The 23811-nt window shown below is 38.2% G+C and overlaps 1 protein-coding gene across 1 annotated transcript in view; it reads right to left on the reverse strand.

The window, feature by feature from the left end:
* Nucleotides 1-11721: 11721 nt before the first annotated feature.
* Nucleotides 11722-23811, reverse strand: part of mdn1 (midasin AAA ATPase 1) — a 126650-nt gene continuing 114560 nt past the window's right edge. The window contains exons 86-102 of the mRNA XM_002940316.5: nt 22456-22637; nt 21756-21905; nt 21339-21486; nt 20535-20851; nt 19549-19704; nt 19325-19426; nt 17726-17927; nt 17286-17465; nt 16752-16903; nt 16517-16603; nt 16031-16146; nt 15636-15810; nt 15468-15541; nt 14811-14925; nt 14158-14221; nt 13907-14049; nt 11722-12617 (exon numbers count right to left, since the gene is read on the reverse strand). Coding sequence (XP_002940362.3) covers nt 12429-12617; nt 13907-14049; nt 14158-14221; nt 14811-14925; nt 15468-15541; nt 15636-15810; nt 16031-16146; nt 16517-16603; nt 16752-16903; nt 17286-17465; nt 17726-17927; nt 19325-19426; nt 19549-19704; nt 20535-20851; nt 21339-21486; nt 21756-21905; nt 22456-22637 — 2552 coding nt within the window. The 3' untranslated portion in view covers nt 11722-12428. The remainder of the gene's footprint in view (nt 12618-13906; nt 14050-14157; nt 14222-14810; nt 14926-15467; nt 15542-15635; nt 15811-16030; nt 16147-16516; nt 16604-16751; nt 16904-17285; nt 17466-17725; nt 17928-19324; nt 19427-19548; nt 19705-20534; nt 20852-21338; nt 21487-21755; nt 21906-22455; nt 22638-23811) is intronic.

The raw sequence follows: 23811 nt of genomic DNA on the forward strand, positions 1-23811 counted from the left end.
CAGCCGAGAGTCACGGGCAAAGCAGCCTGCAAGGGTTATATGGAGGGCACACATAGCTTTTGTTTACAATGTAGCAATATGTGTTGGGGTCACGGCACTACTGTTGTATGTATGTATAACTTTATTTATAAAGCGCCACAAGGGCACGCAGCGCTGTACAATCTTACAGAATACAAAATTACACACAGGGAGGACAAGTGATATACTAAATAAATACATATATGTATATATATATATATAAGTGCCATGTGGTATGAGACACAGTAGGAAGGAGGTCCCTGCCCCGTAGAGCTTACAATCTGAGTTACATTGTAAGTAATATGCGCTAATGTGGAAATTGAATAGAAAAGCTTTAGTAACCCATATTTTATGCCTTCTTTTTGTTTTACATCTGTCCGCTCCTGCCTCCCGACTGCCCAGGCATGCTGGGAGCTTTAGTGGAAAACCAGCTGAAGGGCCCCACGGATTGGACACCCTCCATACATTGTCTTTAAAGGAGCACTTCACCTTACCATTAATTTATTTAATATTAATAATTATTATTATTTAAAAATTAAGATATAGCAGGTCCAGACTGGGCTTCAAAATAGACCCTGATATTTCAATTAAACAGAGGCCCAAACAGCCTCCACAGGCCCAGCAAATAGTGGCATCATACAGCCCCTCTGGCATTTTCCCAAACCCACAGATTGCAAATTTGGGCCTGAGATACAGATGAGTATTTTAATACAATTTAATCTTAATTTTCTATTTTATTTGTAGCTTTTGAAATATTACATTTCAGGCTTGCAACTGTTAGGGTGTAATTAACTTACCATACAGGCAAAAGTTGGAAAGTCACAATGGTAAATCAATAGGAGAATGTTTGAGAGCTTTAAAATTGAAATTGAACTATTTTTACTGGTTGCTGCAGTTAGCACAATACTGTTATAAGAATGAAAGGATATTAAAATTGTGTATCAAAATTTCTTGAATGACTTCTATTCACAGTGAAACGTGAACATTACCTAATATATAGGTTTTTTTTTTTACTTCTGGGAGTTGCAGCTCAAGAACATCTGTATGGAGCAGGCAATCTGTGGACAGTGCAGTGGGCAGAGAAAAAGCTCTTGACAAGAAAGATTTCTATTTTGTTTTAGTGTAAGACCATCATCCTACAGTATGGGGCTGATTTACTAATCCACGAACGGACCGAAGGCGTCCGAATGCGTTTTTTTCTAATGATCAGTATTTTGCAATTTTTTCGTAAATTGTCGCGACTTTTTCGTAGCCGTTACGACTGTTTCACAAAATGTCTCGACTTTTTCGTAGAGTTACGACTTGCGCAAATTGTCGCAACTTTTTCGTAGCCTTTGCGCCGAGTACAAAAGTTTCGGATTCATTCAAGCTTCAGTATCGTGACTTTTCTTGGGCCAAGTTGGAGCTGCAGAGTGCCATTGAGTCCTATGGGAGGCTTCCAAAATCATGCAAAGTCTGAAAGTTTTGCCCGCCGTTTATGAGCGCTCAATACAAAAAAGTCGCGACAATGTACGAGCAAATCGTAAAAGTCGCGACTTTTCGCATAAGTTGTAACAGCTACGAAAAAGTCACGACAATTTACGATAAAGTCGTAACGGCAACGAAAAAAATCGCAAAAAATACGAAAAAGTCGCAAAATGTTTGTTTCCAATCCGAATTTTTCCCATTCGGATTCAAATTCGTGGATAAATAAATCAGCCCCTATGTGTTAACTGTGATCTCATATTCCAGTCCTGTGCAGATAGGGTAGTGCTAAAACTTTGAAACTGAAGGGCTGCAATTTTAAATTTTAACTAAAGACACTTCTGTTTCCCAGAGCATTACTGAGCATAGCATTGCTTTACAGTTTAAAATATACTGTACATATGGAATATACACAGCATATTAGCCCTGTCACATCAACTTCATGCGTGATGATTTTTCAACAACCCTAAGGGGCTGATTTACTAAGACACGATTTTGAATCCGAATTGGAAAAATTCCGATTGGAAACGAACATTTTGCAACTTTTTCGTATTTTTTGCGATTTTTTCGGCGTCTTTACGATTTTTGCGTAAAAACGCGAGTTTTTCGGCGTCTTTACGATTTTTGCGTAAAAATGCGAGTTTTCGTAGCCATTACGAAGGTTGTGCAAAGTCGCGATTTTTTCGTAGCGTTAACACTTGCGCGCAAAGTCGCGCCTTTTTCGTAGCGTTAAAACTTAAAAGGCGCGACGTTTTGCGCAAGTTTTAACGCTACGAAAAAATCGTGACTTTGCGCAACTTTCGTAATGGCTACGAAAAACTCGCATTTTTACGCAAAAATCGTAAAGATGCCAAAAAACTCGCGTTTTTACGCAAAAATCGTAAAGACGCCGAAAAAAATCGCGTTTTTACGCAAAAATCGTAAAGACGCCGAAAAAAATCGCAAAATTACCGATCATTACGAAAAAAACGCAATCGGACGCATTCGGCCCGTTCGTGGGTTAGTAAATGTGCCCCTAAGTTTAGCTTCTTAACAGCCTCCAAGAGCACACTGAGCATGTGCAGTGTCACAAATTGTGCTTGATTTTGAAGACCTGGACCATTACTATTACAGGGATAATGAACATCTGGACCAGTGCAGAAAGTTTAGTATATGGGATTAGCCATGCCTTCCATTATTCTGTGGGAAGCTACTTGTTGATAACACTGCACAAGACTTTTAGCTAAATCAGTGCAGGGCTTCTATCCCCAACCTCCCTAAAAGTAACCATAGGTTTCACCTGGCTAATTTTAGTACAGCAGGGAGGGAGACCACTGTGTTTGACAGCAACACTTTCATTTTCAGCCTGGATTGCACTGAAGAGTGGTAGGTGATAAACTCACCATTTAACTCTTTTACTGCCAAGCACGTATGGCATACGTGCTGGCAGTAAAAGGGCTTAAACGCCAACGACGTGTCTCATACGTCGTTGGCGTTTAAGCGCTGCCCTCTGCAGCGGCGGCATGTGCCGCCGCTGCAGAGGGCTTCTAACAATGACAGCCCCCCTGGGCAATGTGCCAGGGGGGCTGTCATCAGGGTCCTGCGAGCCGATCGCTCGCAGGACCCTCCAGGAAGCAGCAGATGCGATCGCATCGCATCTGCTGCTTCCTGCTTCCTCCCTCTCCCCCAGCGCCGGCCCAAATGACGAAGGAGGCGATCGGTCTTCAGGAACAGGTAAGGACTTTTTTTTTTATTGCATTTACACACTTTTACACACTTATACACACATTTACATACATTTATACACACTTACATACATTTACACACACTTACAGCACACATTTTAGCATTTTTTATTTTATTTTTTTTTTTTTTTTTTTTTCATTTTTCACACTTTTATACACTTATTTACACTCATATACACACTTACACACTATCACACAACTTTTACACATGTACACACATGTATACACAAACACTTTGGTTTTTTTTGTTTTGTTTTTTTTTTTTTTTTTTTTTCATATTACCACTTTGTTTTTATTTTCTTTTACCTAAAAACTGTTTATTTTGACAGCGTAACTATTGGATCAGATATTCTGGCCACTAATTACACTGTCATGTAACTTATTTTGTTGTTTCACTGATTTGCACAATTTTTGTGGTTTTATCACATTTTATCCCTATATAAGTGTTCCTGATCTGTTTTTAGCGTAGCTTTGCCAGGTGTAACTTTGGTGTACAAAAATAACTTTACCTATTTTGAATTCATCAGAATGTGTACTTTCCAAAAATATATGGTTTCCTGGGGGTCTCTGTATAGTTAGGGGGGGGTTACTGCACATAATACACTGACGGGGGGCTCTGTGTGCAAAAGCTGAGCTGGCAGGCGAGAAATCCTTATGCGCTATTTTCATTTTGGGTTCAGTACATACCGCAGACTTTGGTATATCTATGCATATTGGGCATCAAACTGTTCAGTAGGCCTCTGGTGTTCCTATTTGGGGTGACTTGCCTTTGTACGCAAGAAATTGTGTGAGATAAATGCGGCAAATTGCAACATTTTTAGGCGATTTTCTGAAATCTCATAAAAACCGATAACTTTAGGAAAGCTTTGCGGCTTGGTACTTTGGTGTAGAAAGGACTCTTTACCCTTGTTGGATTTGTCAGAATGTGTACTTTCCAAAAATATATGGTTTTGTGGGGGTCTCTGTATAGTTAGGGGAAGTTTTGGCACATAATACACTGACAGGGGGCTCTGTGTGCAAAAGCTGAGCTGGCAGGCGAGAAATCCTTATGCGCTATTTTCATTTAGGGTTCAGTACATACTGCAGACTTTGGTATATCTATGCATATTGGGCATCAAACTGTTCAGTAGGCCTCTGGTGTTCCTATTTGGGGTGACTTGCCTTTGTACGCAAGAAATTGTGTGAGATAAATACGACAAATTGCAACATTTTTAGGCAATTTTCTGAAATGTCATAAAAACCAATAACTTTAGGAAAGCTCTGCAGATTGGTACTTTGGTGTAGAAAGGACTCTTTACCCTTGTTGGATTTGTCAGAATGTGTACTTTCCAAAAATATATGGTTTTGTGGGGGATCTGTATAGTTAGGGGAAGTTTTGGCACATAATACACTGACAGGGGGCTCTGTGTGCAAAAGCTGAGCTGGCAGGCGAGAAATCCTTATGCGCTATTTTCATTTAGGGTTCAGTACATACCGCAGACTTTGGTATATCTATGCATATTGGGCATCAAACTGTTCAGTAGGCCTCTGGTGTTCCTATTTGGGGTGACTTGCCTTTGTACGCAAGAAATTGTGTGAGATAAATGCGGCAAATTGCAACATTTTTAGGCGATTTTCTGAAATGTCATAAAAACCGATAACTTTAGGAAAGCTTTGCGGCTTGGTACTTTGGTGTAGAAAGGACTCTTTACCTTTGTTGGATTTGTCAGAATGTGTACTTTCCAAAAATATATGGTTTTGTGGGGGTCTCTGTTTAGTTAGGGGAAGTTTTGGCACATAATACACTGACAGGGGGCTCTGTGTGCAAAAGCTGAGCTGGCAGGCGAGAAATCCTTATGCGCTATTTTCATTTAGGGTTCAGTACATACTGCAGACTTTGGTATATCTATGCATATTGGGCATCAAACTGTTCAGTAGGCCTCTGGTGTTCCTATTTGGGGTGACTTGCCTTTGTACGCAAGAAATTGTGTGAGATAAATGCGACAAATTGCAACATTTTTAGGCGATTTTCTGAAATGTCATAAAAACCAATAACTTTAGGAAAGCTCTGCAGATTGGTACTTTGGTGTAGAAAGGACTCTTTACGCTTGTTGGATTTGTCAGAATGTGTACTTTCCAAAAATATATGGTTTTGTGGGGGATCTGTATAGTTAGGGGAAGTTTTGGCACATAATACACTGACAGGGGGCTCTGTGTGCAAAAGCTGAGCTGGCAGGCGAGAAATCCTTATGCGCTATTTTCATTTAGGGTTCAGTACATACCGCAGACTTTGGTATATCTATGCATATTGGGCATCAAACTGTTCAGTAGACCTCTGGTGTTCCTTTTTGGGGTGATTTGTCTTTATCTGATCTTTATCAAGAAATTGTGAGAGATAAATGCGGCAAATTGCAACATTTTTATGCGATTTTCGAAAATGTCATATAAATCTGCAAACTTAGGAAAGCTTTACAGCTTGGTACTTTGTAGCAATAAGAAATATTTACCCATTATAGATTCGGGGGGATGTGTATTTTCCAAAAATATATGGCTTTCTGGGGTGAATGTACTTTTTTTGTAGCATTATCCCACATAAAGGATGTAAATGTGTTGATTTTGCAGGAGCTGAAATGATAGATCATATGGGGGTATGTTCCCATTGGGGCCCCTACATGCCACATACTTAGGTAAACCTATACATATTGGGCATCAAACTGTTCAGTGGACCCCTGGCGTTCAAATTTAGGGTGTTTTATCTTGGTACCTAACACTATGTGGGAGATAAGATGCTGCAAAGTGGAAGCTTTGAGGGGATTTTTGGAAATGTCATCAAAATTGCTAACTTTAGAAAAGCTGTGCGGCTTGGTACTTTGGAGTAGAAAGACATGGGTACCCATTTTAGATTCGGGGGAATGTGTACTTTCCAAAAATATATGACTTTCTGGGGTGAGCGTACTTTTTTGTAGCTTTATCCCACATATAATGATGTAAATGTGTTGATTTTGCATGAGCTGAAATGACAGAAATGACAGTATATATGGGGGTATGTTCACATTGGGGCCCCTACATGCCACATACTTAGGTAAACCTATACATATTGGGCATCAAACTGTTCAGTGGACCCCTGGCGTTCAAATTCAGGGTGTTTTATCTTGGTACCTAATGCTATGTGGGAGATAAGATGCTTCAAAATGGAAGCTTTGAGGGGATTTTTGGAAATGTCATCAAAATTGCTAACTTTAGAAAAGCTGTGCGGCTTGGTACTTTGGAGTAGAAAGACATGGGTACCCATTTTAGATTCGGGGGAATGTGTACTTTCCAAAAATATATGGCTTTCTGGGGTGAGCGTACTTTTTTGTAGCTTTATCTCACATATAATGATGTAAATGTGTTGATTTTGCAGGAGCTGAAATGACAGAAATGACAGTATATATGGGGGTATGTTCACATTCGGGCCCCTACATGCCACATACTTGGGTAAACCTATACATATTGGGCATCAAACTGTTCAGTGGACCCCTGGTGTTCAAATTCAGGGTGTTTTATCTTGGTACCTAATGCTATGTGGGAGATAAGATGCTGCAAATTGGAAGCTTTGAGGGGATTTTTGGAAATGTCATCAAAATTGCTAACTTTAGAAAAGCTGTGCGGCTTGGTACTTTGGAGTAGAAAGACATGGGTACCCATTTTAGATTCGGGGGAATGTGTACTTTCCAAAAATATATGACTTTCTGGGGTGAGCGTACTTTTTTGTAGCTTTATCCCACATATAATGATGTAAATGTGTTGATTTTGCAGGAGCTGAAATGACAGAAATGACAGTATATATGGGGGTATGTTCACATTGGGGCCCCTACATGCCACATACTTAGGTAAACCTATACATATTGGGCATCAAACTGTTCAGTGGACCCCTGGCGTTCAAATTCAGGGTGTTTTATCTTGGTACCTAATGCTATGTGGGAGATAAGATGCTTCAAAATGGAAGCTTTGAGGGGATTTTTGGAAATGTCATCAAAATTGCTAACTTTAGAAAAGCTGTGCGGCTTGGTACTTTGGAGTAGAAAGACATGGGTACCCATTTTAGATTCGGGGGAATGTGTACTTTCCAAAAATATATGGCTTTCTGGGGTGAGCGTACTTTTTTGTAGCTTTATCTCACATATAATGATGTAAATGTGTTGATTTTGCAGGAGCTGAAATGACAGAAATGACAGTATATATGGGGGTATGTTCACATTCGGGCCCCTACATGCCACATACTTGGGTAAACCTATACATATTGGGCATCAAACTGTTCAGTGGACCCCTGGTGTTCAAATTCAGGGTGTTTTATCTTGGTACCTAATGCTATGTGGGAGATAAGATGCTTCAAAGTGGAAGCTTTGAGGGGATTTTTGGAAATGTCATCAAAATTGCTAACTTTAGAAAAGCTGTGCGGCTTGGTACTTTGGAGTAGAAAGACATGGGTACCCATTTTAGATTCGGGGGAATGTGTACTTTCCAAAAATATATGACTTTCTGGGGTGAGCGTACTTTTTTGTAGCTTTATCCCACATATAATAATGTAAATGTGTTGATTTTGCAGGAGCTGAAATGACAGAAATGACAGTTCATATGGGGGTATGTTCACATTGGGGCCCCTACATGCCACATACTTAGGTAAACCTATACATATTGGGCATCAAACTGTTTAGTGGACCCCTGGCGTTCAAATTCAGGGTGTTTTATCTTGGTACCTAATGCTATGTGGGAGATAAGATGCTTCAAAGTGGAAGCTTTGAGGGGATTTTTGGAAATGTCATCAAAATTGCTAACTTTAGAAAAGCTGTGCGGCTTGGTACTTTGGAGTAGAAAGACATAGGTACCCATTTTAGATTCGGGGGAATGTGTACTTTCCAAAAATATATGACTTTCTGGGGTGAGCATACTTTTTACTAGCTTTATCCCACATATAATGATGTAAATGTGTTGATTTTGCAGAAGCTGAAATGACAGAAATGACAGTATATATGGGGGTATGTTCACATTCGGGCCCCTACATGCCACATACTTGGGTAAACCTATACATATTGGGCATCAAACTGTTCAGTGGACCCCTGGTGTTCAAATTCAGGGTGTTTTATCTTGGTACCTAATGCTATGTGGGAGATAAGATGCTTCAAATTGGAAGCTTTGAGGGGATTTTTGGAAATGTCATCAAAATTGCTAACTTTAGAAAAGCTGTGCGGCTTGGTACTTTGGAGTAGAAAGACATGGGTACCCATTTTAGATTCGGGGGAATGTGTACTTTCCAAAAATATATGACTTTCTGGGGTGAGCGTACTTTTTTGTAGCTTTATCCCACATATAATAATGTAAATGTGTTGATTTTGCAGGAGCTGAAATGACAGAAATGACAGTTCATATGGGGGTATGTTCACATTGGGGCCCCTACATGCCACATACTTGGGTAAACCTATACATATTGGGCATCAAACTGTTCAGTGGACCCCTGGTGTTCAAATTCAGGGTGTTTTATCTTGGTACCTAATGCTATGTGGGAGATAAGATGCTTCAAAGTGGAAGCTTTGAGGGGATTTTTGGAAATGTCATCAAAATTGCTAACTTTAGAAAAGCTGTGCGGCTTGGTACTTTGGAGTAGAAAGACATGGGTACCCATTTTAGATTCGGGGGAATGTGTACTTTCCAAAAATATATGACTTTCTGGGGTGAGCGTACTTTTTACTAGCTTCATCCCACATATAATGATGTAAATGTGTTGATTTTGCAGAAGCTGAAATGACAGAAATGACAGTTCATATGGGGTATGTTCACATTGGGGCCCCTACATGCCACATACTTAGGTAAACCTATACATATTGGGCATCAAACTGTTCAGTGGACCCCAGGCATTCATATTTAGGGTGTTTTATTTGGTTACTTTATGACCTGTAGGAGATAAGATACTATAGACTAGAAGCTTTGAAGCGATTTTTAAAAAAAATCACAAATTTTGATAAAAACCAATAACTTTAGGAAAGCATTGCGACTTGATAGTTTGGAGTAGACAGACAGTTGTGCCTATTCTGTATTCCCCAGAATCTGTTCTTTCCAAAAATGTACAATTTTCTGGGATAAACCTTCTGTTAGTGGAATTTTGGCCTTGAAATCCAAAGTATGCAGTTTTTTTGGAGCAGTGCTTTGGGAATTTGGTAGTGTACTGCTGGGAGTTTTTGACCTATACAAGTGAGAAATCTCCATAAAACTATATATATTTGGTATTGGCACGTTCAGGAGACATGGGACTTTCCAAATCAGTTGTATATTCGTGCATAAAATAATTTTTGTTTCTAGTATGTGTGATTATATTATGGAAAATTTGATTTTTTTTGCATTTTTAGACATTTAGAAGCCTATATCTTGTTACAGAATTGGAATTACACAAAAATTCTACCATATTTTGAAAGCTTAGGTTGTTCTGAAAAAAACGATATATTGTTTTCCTTGGTAAACTAAAAGTCCCCCCGAGGAAAGGCCCCTAAAGTGAAACAGTGCAAAATGTTCAAAAACTGTCTGGCAATACAAGTTCCGCTTTGACCAAAATGGCTGGCAGTAAAAGGGTTAAACTATAAAATAAAAATGCATTACAGTTCTGTTTTTCCTGTGCAGCTTTTGTCTCTATCCCTGTTATATAGCTGCAGGGGTCCAGCATTTTAGCACTGTTTCACCACCATAAAACACAGGATCTGTGGTGCTAGCATTCAAGAATCTATATGTCACATGCTAAAGATTCTACATTTATGCATTACATTCAACACTATGGGGAATATGTATTGCCTAGCAATGCCTGATACCAGCCACAGCATCAATAAGAAAACAAAAACTTAAAACACAGCACATCCAAATAACCATGGCTACATACTATTAGTATCTCTGTACTTTATCATGCTTTTGTTAAACCAAGCTTAAAAGGGAGGTATACCGTATTGTTTACAGAGTGCAATGATTAGGGCTTGTCTTGAACATACTTTTGACCAATTGTAATTATAAAAAAAACCTTTTTTTGCAAGTCCTAAAACTAGTAAACATGATTCAAAGACATAATACTTGTTAATGTATTGAGCAAAATGATCCAAAGTTGCATATTTGCGTGTAGCAAAAGTATATGAACCTTTGCTTGGGCAGCAGTAACTGCAACTAAAGGTTATATTTATTATAATGTGTAAGCCAACAGCCCCAGTAATGCTGCCCATAGCAGCCAATCAGATATTTACTGTTGTTTTCTAACTTGTAGGTGAATGTTTAATTACTGATTGGTTGCTATGGGCAACATAACTCAGTGATGTTGGCGTTTTTACACTATAATAAATATTACCTTTAAAATGCTTCTGGTAACTGTTGATCTAGCACATCAGATGAAGGAGTTTTAGCCCATTCCTCCTAAAAGGACACCTTTAACTCAGTGATGCTTGTGGGCTCCCTTATTTTAACTGGCCGCTTTAGATCCTTTCACAACATTTTTGTAGCATTAAAGTCAAAAATGTAACTTGTCTTTTTTCTGCTTATTATCACCTCTTTGGTAGACTGACTAGTTTAACTTGGGGTATTGTCTTGTTGCAGGACCCATTTTCTCTGGAGATTCAGTTCTCATACTGACATTTTCATGCATAATTTAGTCTTTCCTTCCTGGATTTTACAGATTTTTCACAGTCCCTTGGAAAACGTAAAAGCGGGGTTCTACTGTATTTTGAATGCATATGTGTGTATATTTGTTTTTTTTTTTTAATTTTGGTTTGCACCTAACAGGGGTGTGCTGGGGTCCAACAAAGTATGTATCACAGGTTGTATCAATTTATGGCGCTGGAACACAAATGCCAGTGTTGTACATTTTAAGCTTCTAGGTACCATTTTATTCAATGTTGGATCTCACTCTACAGAAACTGTCAATTACGCAAAGATTTTGAGGAATTAAATTGTAATACTGAATCTAATTCCTCATGTATATTCCTTCCAAGAGGATGTAAAGGAGAAGCAGCAAAAATAAATTTTCTTATTTGGTGAGGTCTTCAGATCCCACCCAGAACCCACATGCTGGGCCTAAATGAGCTGATTTGATAACTTGGCTCTCAGGCCTATGACTGTATCCTACAGTGGCCTATGGAGACTTGTCAGGAGATGACTGCATCAGCCTACAGATGAGGTTACTGTCCACTGGGATTTTCTAACCTGGCCAGTTTTCAGCTAAGTAATGGTCAAGCAGGCCATTGGTAAGGCCCCATACACAATACAATAAGCTGTCAACTCAAAATGGAGTGGCCATGTTGCCAGCTTATATCAGCCTGTGTATACAGAATTTGCTGCAGTTCAAGGATGTTGAGAATAATTTTCGACTGTCCAAGGCAGCATGGAATTTATGCTGAGCGGGCTTTACTCAAACCTAATGGATTTTTTTTAGTGGCAGACTGCAGTGATAACCTGTGTGGCTGAGTGGGGACACATGTGAATGTAGTTCCCTGAAAGGCAAATGGTACCCTCTATTGTAACTGACCAGGTAAACAATTAACTTGACTTTATTAGACCGCAAAGCTAAAAAGGATAAAAAAAAACGCTCACGTAGACATTTTTCAAACACAGTATATGTCCAAAGATCATTGTACAAATTGTGCAGACTTCACAGTTTAACATAGTGATTTACAACGTTTACCACGGACCACTGTTAATAACAATAAAAAAAAACAAATTGGATCACAAAAATACCTAGAAAACATGACGAGATCCTCTACAGAAACCATTTCAAGTAATGAAACAGAACTTACGTTTTTGGTTGAATTGAAATAACCAAAACAAAAAAAAAAAAACCCCAGCTTCTTTGAATATAGCCTATTATCTCTACCGATTACAAAATCTCAGCGAGTCAATTGTCCACATTTATTCAAAAACCTCTCTTTACTTTTTGAAGCAGATTGACAAAATATGAATACATTTTTTAAATGAGTCCTGTGTTAAGTGAGCTACAAATGGAAATATTGACAGCAGGTAGTATGACTATATATCTGTAGAAGATGGAAGGAGAAAGTGGAGGTAAATTGTGTTCGTGGATCATTGCATAGCATCCTGCATCAGTGCAGCAATGAATTTTGACCTGAGTCACAGGACATTGTAGCACTTATAAAAAGGAAGTCCATGTGTCCTGTTCTTCTGATGTTTCGGTTCAATGCCACCAACATGAAAGTGTAGAAGCTTGCTGTATAAATGTGGGGTTTAGACATTCTCTGAGGTAGTCACCAGCTCAAACCACTGCCTGAGGGCATCACTAAGGGTTTCTGGAAGGGCATTTACATCTCGGAGGATGATATAGAAAGGGAACGGAAATTGCTCCATGTAAGATATCATTTTTGGCATAGCTCCAGCTTCAGTAAAAATTGGCACTTTAATATCCATAACGGAATCCTAAAACAAAAGAAAGAGAATCTGTTTATGACCAAAAATACCAAATTAAAATGACCAGTAATGTCTTTGCAATGCACATGCTCTATTTCAGTTATTACAAATACTAATCAGGCAAATAGATAAAGAAAAAATGCATACTACTTTACAAATGTTATGGCATTTCTGTTGTACAATAAAAGTACTGGCCAGCATGATGAATGTGCAATATTTGGATCTAAAGAAAGTCACAGAATTTCAGGGCCTCAAAAGATGTGATAGAGCCTGAACCTTGTACACACATACACAACAATGTTTTTGGCTATACAAATGGATAGCCATATAGTACAACGATGGCCTATGCATGGCCACTTCTATTGTCAGCACAAAACCATAAATTATGAATCATGAACAGCTCTGCCAGAGCTGTTCAGGTTAATACTACCTAATTTACACATGCCATGGTAAACTATGGGTATAATTTTGTACCTGAAATGTAAAGTACAGACTAATGCAAAGCTTCTTCACTCTGATCAAGCAGCATTTTGAATGGGAATACTGATCTGCTTCAACAGTGAAGCAGACTGATAAATCTACCTGGAGTCTCAAAACAAGTTGCCCAGAGAGGAATGGCAAATTTTATTTCCATTTTAACGGGTTATGTAGCATACACGGTAGTCTGTAATAACAGTCTGGTAATAATCTCCAATGATACCCAGAGATGTGTTAAGTACTTTCAGCAGTGAAAGGTACCACACAGGCAAGGGCAGCTAGAAAGTATCCAACAGTGAACAGTTGTTAGACCACTTAAACAGACATATATTGCTCAGACACACATAAATGGCACAAATGCACTATGACACTTATTCCTCTCTTCCACAGCAACCATAACCTAGATCAATGCTGTCCAACTTATTACACGTATTGGGCCAATTATATTGCATATAGAATGCTGGGGGCTGGATTAAATTAAAATGATGATGTAATATATTGAAGTCTAAGTAGCCTCTGAGCAGACTGGAGGCCATTAAAGTTCTCTGGAGGGCCACATTCAGCCCAAGGGCCTCCAGTTGGACAGCCCTGACCTAGACAGTCAAGATATAGGGGTCATTTTGTTCCTCAACACCCTCCAGTTGGCAAATTTATATTGATATTTTACTCTATGAACCCATTTCATATGTAAGGATAAAGTAAAGGGCCCATCAAGAAATAAACCTGCACTTTTGAGCTCCAAGGTGGTATTATGCTGTGTGCCATCAACCTATACAATGTGCATAGTAGAAGTAATCTAAATACACCAGAATGTAGTTTACCTTGGAAGTAGGATTGTCCAAAATGATAAAAATAATAAATATATTGGCATTCCTTGCCGCCTGTACAGCTGATGTGACTCTGTCTTTCCCCTCCACAAACAAGCCTCTTCCATCAGACACAATTAAGAGCAGTTGTGCAGTTTCTAACAGAAATAATAAATACAGGAATAAAAACAAAAATCAAATTAGGAGAGTAAAGTCGTATTAGGGTCAAACATATTTACACTACATTCTAAAATGAGTAATCTTACCTGGATTGCTACTAAGGGACAACTGCTGTGCAGCAGCAAACATGGGCACGGAAGATTCCAAGAACTGCACACAGAAAAATTGGCAAAAGTTGATACATTACATGGAGTAAAAGTCAACCTTAAGTCCTGCCTTTATTATTGGCAAACTAATAGGTAACATACTGCTGGCCAAGTGATTTTTATACAGGTCATGAAACCCGCAACTTATGATATCCTAATATTTTAAAGAAGGGAAATATTACTAAACACTATTTACTAGGGCATTTTTTAGAGGTTATTTGTGCCTTTTTTTTGTGGATTATAATATTATTATAGTACAGTAAAGTAACTTTAAAGATTTACGCAGTGCCTTTTTGAAGCCTAACACCAGAGGGCTGATTTATGAAGCAGTCACCATTGTTATCGCAGGGAAAAAAATACTGATGTATCATATACAGCTCTCTGGTGGTAGCTTCAGATTTACAAACTTCTTATCCACTTCGCATGAAAAGTTTAACAAAACCAAAAAGACCCAAAAGACTTTACTGCTTTAAACAGTTATTAAAAAACCTGAGTTTATTAGAAGATGTAACATAAGACTATATCATCACTACAAGATGCACAAGAATAAGTAAAAGAATAAATTTAATAAATACATTTCCACAATGCCATACCTGAGCAATTAATGTTTTCTTCTGCTGGAATTTACAGAGGCTGAGTATCCTAGATCCAGACTGGTCACTGAATTGCTCATGGAAGGGGTGTAAAAGCTTGACACTCTCGCCAAAACTTAAAAAACAAAACGAAAAGAAAAAAAAAATCTGTCAAACTTTAAACAGTCAAGTGAATCTCTAAAATGTCATATTCTTAATTGGTAAGTGGCGTCCACAAGATTTTTTTTCTCCCAAGCTTTCGGTTAAGACAGGACCTTTAGGTTACAGACAGACGGTCAGGCTATAGAGATGCACACATGAACTGTTAACTGAATGGAAGTGAGAATGTACTTCACCATTCAGCTAGAATAGTGATAAGAGTGGGTTCCCACAGTATGACCGTGTACCTTCTTACAAAGCAGGAGAAGGTTTAGGGTTCATACTTTAGCAAATCTGTGGTGACCATTTATCTACTATGCTGTTAGTGTGGTTATGTCATTTCCTATGGCAAAGAAATTGAGCTCTTATGGCTTTTCATGTTAGAATGAATGGAGTGAAGCCTAGGGATCTCCACAACAGATAGTTTACATAAGCATGTTATATCATTAGGCTCATTTTATTTTAAATAATAGCTATCAGTGCTCTTTTGAAAATGTAATTTAATGTTATTATTCCTACCTGTACACAGCAATCTGCCCCACTTCTAAGAGAGTCAATGCATTCCCAATGACAGCCAATGACTCATAAGCAAGCTAAAATGAAAAGGAAATCCATTAGTGTTTATGGCCCTCTACAGAAAACATGCATTGGATTAGCAGCCTAACATTTGGTACAGGGCACAATTACCTGTTTAGAATGGTTGTCAACCATACTTGAGGAATCATCAATAGCTAAACAAATCTGATACTGTCGCTTGCTGGGTTTTGTTCTTCGTAGCCAAATCTTGTCTTTCCTAAACTGACTGGCTATGTATGGAATCACTTTGCGCATGTTTAGTCTCTTTCCGGTCCTGAAATCACCTCTGTAAACACAGACAGAATGTTTATTGCTCATGTAAGTAGAACATATTTTATACATTGTAACCAAAACCTTTTCCTGCACCTATAATAAAGGCTGAAGGCAAAAAATGACCTTCTGATCCCTCCCACTCCAATTATCTCAGTTTAGCCAGGCCACTGCTGCTGTGCAATTAAATGTGCATTATGATTCCCACTAAGAATATATTTAACAGTTGTACTAACTTGAGTTTGGCTGCTTGTGTAGGTTCAAGTATGAGCCTTAGCTGCTCACAAAGCTGCTGGGAAAGAGGAGCCGTTAGTAGGAGGTACCGCTGCCACATCTCAGCTGCAGTCTTTTCCTAAAACAATAAATGGGTGGAAGAACACATGGAATTAAGAACAAAATTTTACATTAGGCAAGATAAAATCAGAAAGAAAAAAAAAAAAAGATATTGCTTACAAATTTGCAAAAAAACCTAAATGTTTTCTTATTCCCTAATGCATTGCTGTACAACAATTAACAATATGACAATTTTACTAATAGTAATAAATGCCTTTCTGGTATAGTCTGCCATTTCAGTTGCAATGCATACATTATTTACTAGTGCTGTTCTAACTAAAATGTCTATTAACAAAAACAAACAAAAAAACATTTTAAAGAGAAAATTCTAGTGATGTATGAACTGCTATGTTGAGAAAGCAGCCCTTTGCAAGTGAGTCAACCCTCACCTCTTCAACGCTACTAACTGACTGCATCTGCCAGACTTCCAACTGCTTTTCCAGCATTTCCCTCAGTTCTTCTGGATTGTGAGCAACCTATAAAAAAGACACGATCAGGTAAATACTAGGTACGAATGATATGCATAACTAAATAAACACATACTGATTACAACTTTTTTTCAGGCACTGTAAATTTAAGCTGCATGCACACACATATATTTATAATTCTGGCATCACTGATTACCTGCTCTATAGCATTCGTTAGAAATTGTAGAGCAGTGTGTATTGAAGACTCGGTGCTTCTCTCTGCCTTTCCTGTTTCTTGACTTCTTTCAGCGGTGTCTATATTTTCTTCAGTCTTTGCAATTTGGCTCTCTAGCTCAGCATCGCCAGGCCCTGCATTGGACATAAAATCCACAAGTAACTATTTATGTAACTGTCTATTTTCTGGAAAAGAAACAAATTGCATTGCTAATATGGAAACTGCTAATCATCTGTTGTTTTTATATTATGTAATTATACTGTAGCATTTATGTTTTTAATATACTGTAAGCATAAGAATGCTTCCTGTTTTTACAGCAATACAGCGAATACTTTTTGTGGTTTCAAAACGTGACCAGAAACATGTCAAATACAATAAGGTGCAAACCCTACATGGAGCCAAGCTGACAACAGAATGCCACTTTTGTGCTATCATATGGCACCTTAAATAATGTTAAATAATAAATTCAAAGCTTCAAAAAACTTTCCTGCAGACAATGTAGTTACTTCTGTTTACCTTGCGTTTTTGACAAATCTGAGGTCAATTCCTCTGGTTTCAATTTCTCCACATCAATGGCTTCAAGCTTCTCATCCAATGGTGGTTCCATTTCCATTGCATCTTCTTCATGTGGATTCTTCTCTCCGTTGTCTTCATTCATAGGATGCATGGCTTTCTCCTGCTCTTTACTAGCAACATCTATAAAGTGCAGTGAGGTAAAAGTAACATTTACAGATGTCAAAGGGGCCAGGTAGTGCAATACTACAAACTAATGCTTTGCAAGAAATTTTTTTTTATATCAAGGACATATTACCTTCACATATGTACCAGCAATGGTCTCACTCTTTGAACGTACACCTATCTTACCAGTGACCTAACCCACTAACCTCTGCTTTTATTATATTACTACTGCAAGTGAAATAAATAATGAAATGAAAATATAAAAAACGAATGAATACCATATGTCTGCACATCATAGGACACAGAGTCTTGCTTAATGTGTTCGTAAGCGTCGGCCTGTCCTGATTTATGTTCTGGCCTGTCGGAACTGTCTGTCATTTCACTGCTGGAATCCATAATCCTAAGCCGCTTGTGGACCTGCTGGCTATGATCGCCCAGTGATCGTTCATCATCAGACTGGCCTGGTTTCCGCTTTACACTCTAAAAAAATGTATAAATGTGTGGTTATTGTGAGCACCATGAGTCTGTGTCTGGTGACTGTATTATGACTGGGCCGGATTTGTGAAGTAGAATTGTCACTCCTCTTGTTATTAGTAGAAGCTGAGGAATAAAATCACTGTCCCAATATTATGTTCTCTACCTTTTTTAAAATGTGTTTCCTGTATAATTATAATGGATGCGCGTTGGTTTAGATAGTTCTTACATGACATTCTCCTTTTAAGGGCTCTGGCACGCGGGGAGATTAGTCGCCCGCGTCAAAACTCCCTGTTCGCAAGTCTTTTTCGCAAGTTGCAAGTCTTTTTCGGCGATTTGCGCGAAATCTCGCCGCCGCGTGTGCCATCCCGCCGGCGACTTACATGTTCGCCGGTGGGATGGCAGGGGAAGGCAACTCGGGGAGATTAGTCTCCCGCGAACAGGGAGTTTTGTCGCGGGCGACTAATCTCCCCGTGTGCCAAAGCCCTAACTGGATAACTTTGACCCTTAGCATTGTGTGATAAGATATGTAATGGGTATTCATCAGGATTAGCCACAGTGGATACCTGATTAATAATTGTTAAAAGGAGACCCAGTGCTCACATGGAGTTGTAGCATTTCAAAAATTAGCACAATATACTGTACACTCAACCGCAAGGAATGGGGAGAAAAAAAAAGAACTAGGTGTGGGGACTGTCTCCAATTTCTTCTGCTTTAATGCTATTCTCATATCTACTACTACGTGAAGCATAGGAGCATGTTTACAATGCAAAGGATTTCTGACTTTATTTTTCAGGTAACTTCTGGCTTCAGGTAACTAAAGTATGCACTGCCTCACACTGCATAAAATGTATTTATGGCTAAAGTTCACACTGCCTCTAACTGTATTTAATATATTTATTGTGTCACTGCCCTCAATCTCTCACTGTATGAAGTATGTAGTATTTGAAGGCACTTTCTATTTTAAATATATTTAAACTAACACCAATTGCAAAGCAATTTTAGGGAGGTTTGTCCACGGGTAGCAGAAACCGTGGTGCAGCTGAACCCTTCAGCATAGGGGTCAGGGAGCTGTTATCGTGTTACCTGGCCATTGTTCTGCTGATCAGCTGCTGGAAGGGAAAGGAAGGGGGGTGATATCACTCCAACTTGCAGCACAGCAGTAAAGAGAGACTTTAGTTTATCAGTGCTCAAGTCACATGGCTTTGAAAAGTAAGGAAATGGCTAGCCTCTTGTCAAATTTCAAAATTAAATATAAAAAAGTCTGTTAGCTCTTTTGAAAACTTGATTTTAGTACAGGATTATTGCTATAAGAACTGATGCACTTTGAAAAAAAAAAACATGTTTTCCCATTAAAGAATCCCTTGCTTTATTTTATATTTTTACTTTCTTAAAAAACAGACCTGTGTAGTTTTGATGCTTTCCTTCTGAGATGCCAAACGTGCCATTAATTTGGATTCATGACCCTCAGATTGGCTAGCATCAGCAGTTCCAGTGCCATGCTCCTAGAATGCAAAGACCAAAAAAAACAAAACAGTTTTTAAAACCCTTTTTAAAATAATGTTCCCTTATACAGTTGTAATTATTGTAATATCAGTTATGGTAGAGGCTAGGTTCTGTCTCTTACCTCTTTCGCATCATCCTTTTCTGAAGCTGATCCTGCAAGCTCTGCAGCACTTTCACTTTGCAAATTTTCTTCTGCAGTTTGCCCACATGAGTCATGTTCCATTCTTTCTGTTGAGTCTGCAATGCCTTCTTCCTTCTCTGGTGTCTCTTCTTCAGCCTAAAGGAACACGCATATAGCACCTGCCTGAAGCTCTTCAGAAGCAATAGGTATTCTTAACTATTCATTATCACTATTCTTTTTTTTGTTGTTTTTGCAGGATTTGGTGCATTCCTATTTGCCTGTCATTCAACTCCAGTAAGGTGGTCTGCCAAATATGTGGCATGTCCCAGATTATTTCCATCTACCTTCTTACAGTATCCTCATGGGTGTGGAATTAAAGAACATAGGGCCAGGAATTTTTGAGTGAGTTTGATGCATATTACACACACACACAAATCAGACACACGTTTGGAAGAATAGTTGCACTAAGTAGCAGAACTAACATCTAACAGGGTAATGTAATAAAAATTCTTAATTTTGTCCACATCTACTAACCCATAGCAACCAATCAGATACTTGTTTTCAAGCAGCTGACCAGTATATGCTACCTGATGATTAGTTGCTAAGGGTTAATAGACAGGTAGCAAATATAAGACCATTTATTACATCACCCCTTATGTCTAAACAATTTTAAACATGTCAGTCTATTTGTGGGTGATATAAGGTAAACGCGTGCCCTGCCTGTGGCTTACTAATGGAACATATATTTAAAAGAATACAAAACCCTTCCACATTGTTTGGTGCTACTGGCCTTTGGAACTTACTCATGATGTTCTTTGACATGAAATTCTATTCATCACATTCAATGGACTGAATGCCTTGTTTGTGCTTACTTTTAAGTGAACCTCTATTCTGATCTAACAGGCAAGCCGACTGTCGATTTCCATTAAATTATGTTATGCTGTTTCCTGAATAATCTGGCAGAACCCATTGTAAAAATTTCATACCTTTGGTAATATACCCTGATCTGCTGGTAGCCTGTCTTCTTCATCTTTCACACCAGTATCCATCTTATCCTCCTCCACAGGTAGTTCATTTTCCTCCTCATTCTGTTTATTTTCCTCCTCATTCTGTTCATTTTCCTCCTGATCAGGATTCTCAGTATCTTTTCCATCTTCCTCTTCTCCTGTCTGTTCAGATGCATTTTTCTCTGTAGCGTTAGAGTCTTGCTCCTCTTCAGGTCTGCCTTCTTCATGTCCTTCATCTTGTTTATCTTTATCATCTACATCTAAGGGCTTCTCTTCAATATCATAAGGATTTCCCTCTGCAAAGCAAAAGGTACAATTCTATACAACGTGTAAATATAAATGGTCTCAGCAGAGGCTGAACTTTTACAGGTAAGCACACACTACTCAATCATTAGGTGCATTATACTTATTTTAAAAATAAATACACAATACCTCTCAAATTAAACTTTTGTGGCCTTAAAGGCTTTAGTCTCCCTATTAACCTGTTTTATCATCAGTTTTTAAAAGATTAACACACTGATTAAATATCCAATCAGCCTAAGTGGAACCATGCGTTATGTAATGCATTAACAGCGTTTGCTTTAAATAACAGCACCCACTTTGGCATAATAGGGAAAGTAATTGGCCGATGATGTTATACACAATATGTGCACAAAATAAAATAAATATCCAGTATTTCAGATTTATCCAGTGGTTTCATTTCTTCTGCTTTAAACTTCTGTGTCAGGGTTACATATTAAGTACATGATGAATAAATCACAGCAAAGTAGCTCATATAGTTACCTTCATTACCCTCCTCTTTCTCATCTCCACTGTTTTTTTCTTCCTCATTTTCTAGGTTTAAATTATCAGGTAGGTCAAGAGCTTCTGGTTCAGGCTTATTTTCCTGATTACCATGGTATGGGTCAGTCTCATTCTCGTCATACTCACGCTAAAGGGGATAAGAAAAGGCTTAGTAATTTTTTTTATTTTTTTTTACTAGATTTTCAATGCATCTCTTAGAAGCAAAAGTAGAAAGTTTATAAAATACTCCTACACAGTAGAACCCTGATTTTACGTTTCCCAGGGGGCAGCATCAAAATGGGACATACATTTGGGCTTCTATTGTATTAGAACAAAAGCATAAGCCATCCACAACAAAAGCATACCTACTGATTAGGTCAAAGGACTAATAATCAGTAAGAAAAGTAAACAACCCACCTCATCAATCTGTTCGTGAATTTGTTGCTTGTTTGGTACATCCTCTGCTTGTTCTTCATCCCTCTTATCTCTTACTTCCTGCTTTTTATCCTCTTTGCTTTTGTTATCAGCGTCCAAGTTATCATCTTTAGCAACAAGTTCAGATTCACCCTGACAAAGCAAATGTATGTTAATATTGAACTAAAAAGAAAAAAAAAAACCCACATTTTTTTATTTGGCAAGACCCACTATTCTGGGGCTCATTTACCATATACCAATATATATTCCATATGTCTGTACAAGACAAGGTGTCAGGAGGGCTGTTACTGAATGATATCACAGTGGCTATTTTGTTACAGATGAACTCTGCATAAATAATAGGGGAAAATGCACAATGAACAAAAATGGAATTCTTTCCAGTAACTTATTTACTAATTTATATTAACTGCCTAAAATGTGGTAGTGGTTTTGAAGTTATTTGTAAGAAATTGCCATTGAAAGGAGTATCTGTCACTTTCTGAACTGCTGGTTCTGACATGTAAAACAAGCTGGTGCTAAGAAAGTTGCTGCCCCATGACTGAGGATGGCAGCCTTTTTAATTGCTTTGATGTTTCCTAGATATGCAATGTAAGATGTGGAAAGATTACTACTACACTGTATCTGGCCATTTTAACATTTTATATATGTATTAAACACTGTGTTTAGATCATTAATGCATTACCATATCCATCCCTGGTCCAGTCTCCTCAGTTTTATCACTTTCATCTTCATTTTCATCATCATCATCATCATCATCATCTTCTCCCCAGAGCCTTTCATCCAGTTTGTCAGCTTCAGCATTACCAAGATCTCCCATCTGCTTATCCAGCTCTTCTTCATCACTGTTGGACTCATCCTCCTCCTCTGCGAAATCATAAGAAATTAAACTTTTTTTTTTACATCTATCATGACATTGTCTTTGCGTGCTACTTATAATGTTGCCTTAAAAGTATTTGCTGATGCTTCTACATGCCCCCATGTTCCATTATGAGGGGGCTGCCATATTTGTGCAGCAGATGTCTGTTGGCATTAGAAGCTATAACTGACAGGCTGAGAAGGGACAGTCAGGTTGGCAAAACAGTCAGGTTTAGGAACTTCATGTAACAATTAACTTAAAAAAAAGCAGAACTATCAGCAGAAAAGTATCAACATGACCTATAGGTAACTTTTTATGTACATTAATATTTTGAAGAGTAACTTTTTAGTGTCAGTATCACTTTAAGTCAAACTAATAGTTTTAAAAAAAGGGGCATTTTATTATTTTGTATATAACAAAATAAATAAAATAAGAGTATAAACTTAAGAAGTTGGATTCCAGGTCAAATTATACAACTGTAAGGCACAGTATCTCTGAATTACATTGCAGGCAGTTAAATAACAGGTACAACATCACAAATGTAAGTACTGGCAGAAGATTAGGTGTAGTAAGCTGAATTACTGGTTAGGATATATATACATAACAAGTGTTAAGTAGGGAAGTTTCAACTGAATTTACTGGGTAGGATAGATACATAGGGGAAGGTTCCAACTTACAAGTTGGGTGAGGGGCTCTTTAAGTCACACCAGGGACCACAAACTTGAAGCAGAAACTAGAATCCAAAACACGAAGGACCCTTTGAAACAAATGGCACCCTATGGTGCCTATACATTTCTTAAGGTTTGAAAATTTCAGACAAATTTCCTCCCACACAAAAAGAAAAACAATACTGACCTAACAAGAACATTCCGTCACCATACTATTATAATTTGCTATAAAGCACAACAAGGAAGAGGCAAATAGAGGTGTGGAACCCCTTAACAAAAATTTAGCGTTACTCTAAAATGTTTGAAATTTCCATTTCCTACAGAATTCTCCTAGGCAGCAGTAGTGCCAGGAAGTAAAGATGATGATCCACACACTGAAGCTTGTCAGTATGGAAAAAAGAATTCTATAAGTTCTAAATCAAGGCTGTGTGCTGGTACAACCAAAAATAGCCACAACCTGGCTATTTGTCCCTTGAAGTTAATTAAATATGAAAACTTTCCATCCTAATGTCTT

Source organism: Xenopus tropicalis, chromosome 5, assembly GCF_000004195.4.
Source record: "Xenopus tropicalis strain Nigerian chromosome 5, UCB_Xtro_10.0, whole genome shotgun sequence".
NCBI lineage: Eukaryota > Metazoa > Chordata > Amphibia > Anura > Pipidae > Xenopus > Xenopus tropicalis.